Below are 2,813 nucleotides of genomic sequence, written 5' to 3'. Positions count from 1 at the left end.
ATAGGGGGGGGGGGAGGGGGGGTGTGTGTAAATGTCACTTTATTTGTGTGTGTTGTGGGGGTGGGAGAGAGCTCGTCACCAAACTAGCACGAACTACCTCCATGCGGCGTTGTGGACCGGTTTTCGCTACCGCCCACCCTCGCTGCCACCGCACGATAGCTCGGCGCGGCCAGTATGACCGCCACCCTGGCCAGCGACGACGAGGTCATCTCTTCGCTCCACCTCCATGCGGCATTGTGGATGGTTTCGCTACCGCACACACACGTTGCCACTGAGCGATAGCTCAGCGTGGCTAGTATGACTTCAGGCAAAATTTATATTCACGAAGTACTCCCTCTGTTTAGTATTCTAAATGTTTTTATATTAGTTTACGGAGGGAGTACTATCTTGCATCGGATCTCAACGTTTGATTGATTGGAACTCGGTGAGTCGGTTTTGACTCAGAATTAGCAAATTCGAAATTTCCCTTGAGGGAATCTGCTAAAGCCTTTTTTTAGGAGGTGGAAGGGGATATATTCTGCTAAAGTTGTTGTTCGTACCGTGGGCATGGTCTCAGACAAGCAGACGTCGTGGATGTACTTCTTGGGCACGCCGGCGATCTCCCTGGCACGGTAATACTCCTCCACGGACCGCATCATCTCCTGCTCCGGCGGCAACGTCCTCCTCCCGGACAGCACCTGCGCCACCCATTTCGCCTGAGCCTCGAAGAACCATGGCGCAAACACCTGCGAACCAGACGCATGATCAATTTGTTTTGGCACGTGTCAGAAAGAACCAAGATGTCTGCTCCACAACGATGAGTACTCCTTCCGTTTCTTTTTAGTCCGCATATAAGGTTTGGTCAAAGTCAAGCTTTGTTGAGTTTGTCTAACTTTATATTAAAAAATATAAACATTCACAATATGAAATCAGTATTATCAGATTCCATCAAGATCTTTTGTAATGCCTCCTATACTTTCACGTACCTTTATGGGTATGCCGACGAAGGAGAGCGACGGCGCCAGCGACGGCGGGAACACGTGCTCGAACAGCGGGCCGACGCGGTTGTCCTCGACGGTGACCGCCCCCGCCGTGTCCAGGAACGGGAAAGAGTAATTGTACCCTGTGCAGTAGATGATGGTGTCGGCGAGGACGCCGGAGCCGCCGCCGCCGAACACCACCCGCCCGTCCTCGCACAGACGCTCCACCTAGTAGCTTTCCATGTACGGATCAATCGTTTCGTTTTGCATGTGGAGACCGACCGGCGTGATGACCGGAGCGCGGAATAGACATAGTAGTACGTACGTGCAGTTGCAGGTGCAGGTTGGCGCTATGCTTGGCGAGCACTTTGGCGAGCCCTGGGGTGACCTCCTCCATGGACTTGGCCACGAGGTGCACCTCCTTGGCGACCCCGCGGACCTCCATGGCGATGTCCTTGCCGCTCGCCCCGCACCCGACCACCACCACCACGTCGCCGCGGAACGGCTCCGGCACCCTGTACGAGTGGCTGTGGATTTGCCTCCCCCTCCACGCCTCCATGCCCTGGATGCTTGGCAGCCTCGGCTGCGAGTAGTGGCCGTTGGCCACGACAACGGCGTCGAATACCTCCTCCTCCTCCTCCTCCGTGCCCTCGTGTACGGACCTCACCATCCACTGCCGCGTCGGTGCCACCGCCATGGCGACGCGCAGGACACGCGTGTTGAGCCGGACCGCCTCCATGAGCCCGAACGCGTCGCAGAAGTCCTTAAGGTACAGCTGCACCTCGCCGTGGCCCGGGAAGCGGCGGCCGTCACGGCCAGCCTTGGGCGCAAAGTGGAAGTCGGTGAAGCCCATGTTCTCCCTGGCGCTGATGACGCGGAGGGACGCGTACAAGCTGCTGTGCACCTTCACCGGCTCCGCGGCGCCGAGCGGGTCGTCGGCGCCGCCGCCCCTAGGGTCGTACAGCCACTGCCCGCCCACGTCGGCGTTCTGCTCCAGCACCGTCACGTCGTGGCCCTCCCGGCGCAGCTCGCGGGCTGACGCGAGCCCGGCCATCCCAGCTCCGATCACGCATACCTTCTTGCGCTGCAATGCCTTGCTCTCGTCGCAGACCATGTCGATTCTCGGGAAGTCCGCGCGGTAGATTGTTCAATCTTGGCTCCGATCACGCGTACCATCTTCCGTTGCATTCGCTCTTTTATGCGCATTATCTGTCAGATCAGCCACTCCGCCCACTGTGATAAACAGTGGTAGAAAGTTTAGGTGGTTGCATGAGTCGATGGGATGTCATGTCACCCAATTTTCTGTTACCTGTTGCGTACCGGAGTGTATCACCAGCAGACCAAGAAAGGGAGCGTACTGTGCTCATCGTTACAGTACAATCCAAAGTGCAATAATTGAGATATTTCAAACAAATTATTTTTAGATATTTCAAAAAAGTGCAATGATTGACGTGCGGTGCTCGCGGTAGCCTAATTGCTTAGGGCGTGTTTGGTTGCCCGGGTCACATTTTGCTGCATGGCATCTAGCATTTTCTCCCGCCCTTTCCCTCAAATGTTAACCAAATTTGCTAATATGCAGGTGCCTGAAACATTTTTGCATGTCATTCGATTTTCTGTGTCACCCGAGGCCGAAGGTGAGGGCGGCGGGAGGAGCACAGTGACGTGAGTCAAGCCCGACGAGGCCGAGCCAGGACCTCGCCGAAAACGAGGAAAACACTTGGAGTAGAAGCGAGCTACAATGTCCGAGGTAGAGGCGAGGAAGTAGATTGACTGGTACGGGTATGGAGGCTATCGGCGCCGGAACATGAGGTCTGAGAGTTTAGAATGTTGGCCTTGGACGACTTTTTTTTGGGG

At 55.9% G+C, this 2,813-nt stretch overlaps 1 protein-coding gene across 1 annotated transcript in view; it reads right to left on the bottom strand.

Moving 5' to 3' along the window:
* LOC123136577 (flavin-containing monooxygenase FMO GS-OX-like 8) overlaps positions 1 to 2,228 on the bottom strand; it is a 3,016-nt gene extending 788 nt beyond the window's left edge. The window contains exons 1-3 of the mRNA XM_044555984.1: positions 1,285 to 2,228; positions 966 to 1,187; positions 540 to 725 (exon numbers count right to left, since the gene is read on the bottom strand). Coding sequence (XP_044411919.1) covers positions 540 to 725; positions 966 to 1,187; positions 1,285 to 2,073 — 1,197 coding nt within the window. The 5' untranslated portion in view covers positions 2,074 to 2,228. The remainder of the gene's footprint in view (positions 1 to 539; positions 726 to 965; positions 1,188 to 1,284) is intronic.
* Between the last annotated feature and the right edge of the window lie 585 nt (positions 2,229 to 2,813).

This window comes from Triticum aestivum, chromosome 6B, assembly GCF_018294505.1.
Source record: "Triticum aestivum cultivar Chinese Spring chromosome 6B, IWGSC CS RefSeq v2.1, whole genome shotgun sequence".
Taxonomy (NCBI): Eukaryota; Viridiplantae; Streptophyta; class Magnoliopsida; order Poales; family Poaceae; genus Triticum; species Triticum aestivum.
The sequence above is the reverse complement of the archived record's forward strand: the minus strand, read 5'-3'. Positions and strand labels throughout refer to the sequence as shown.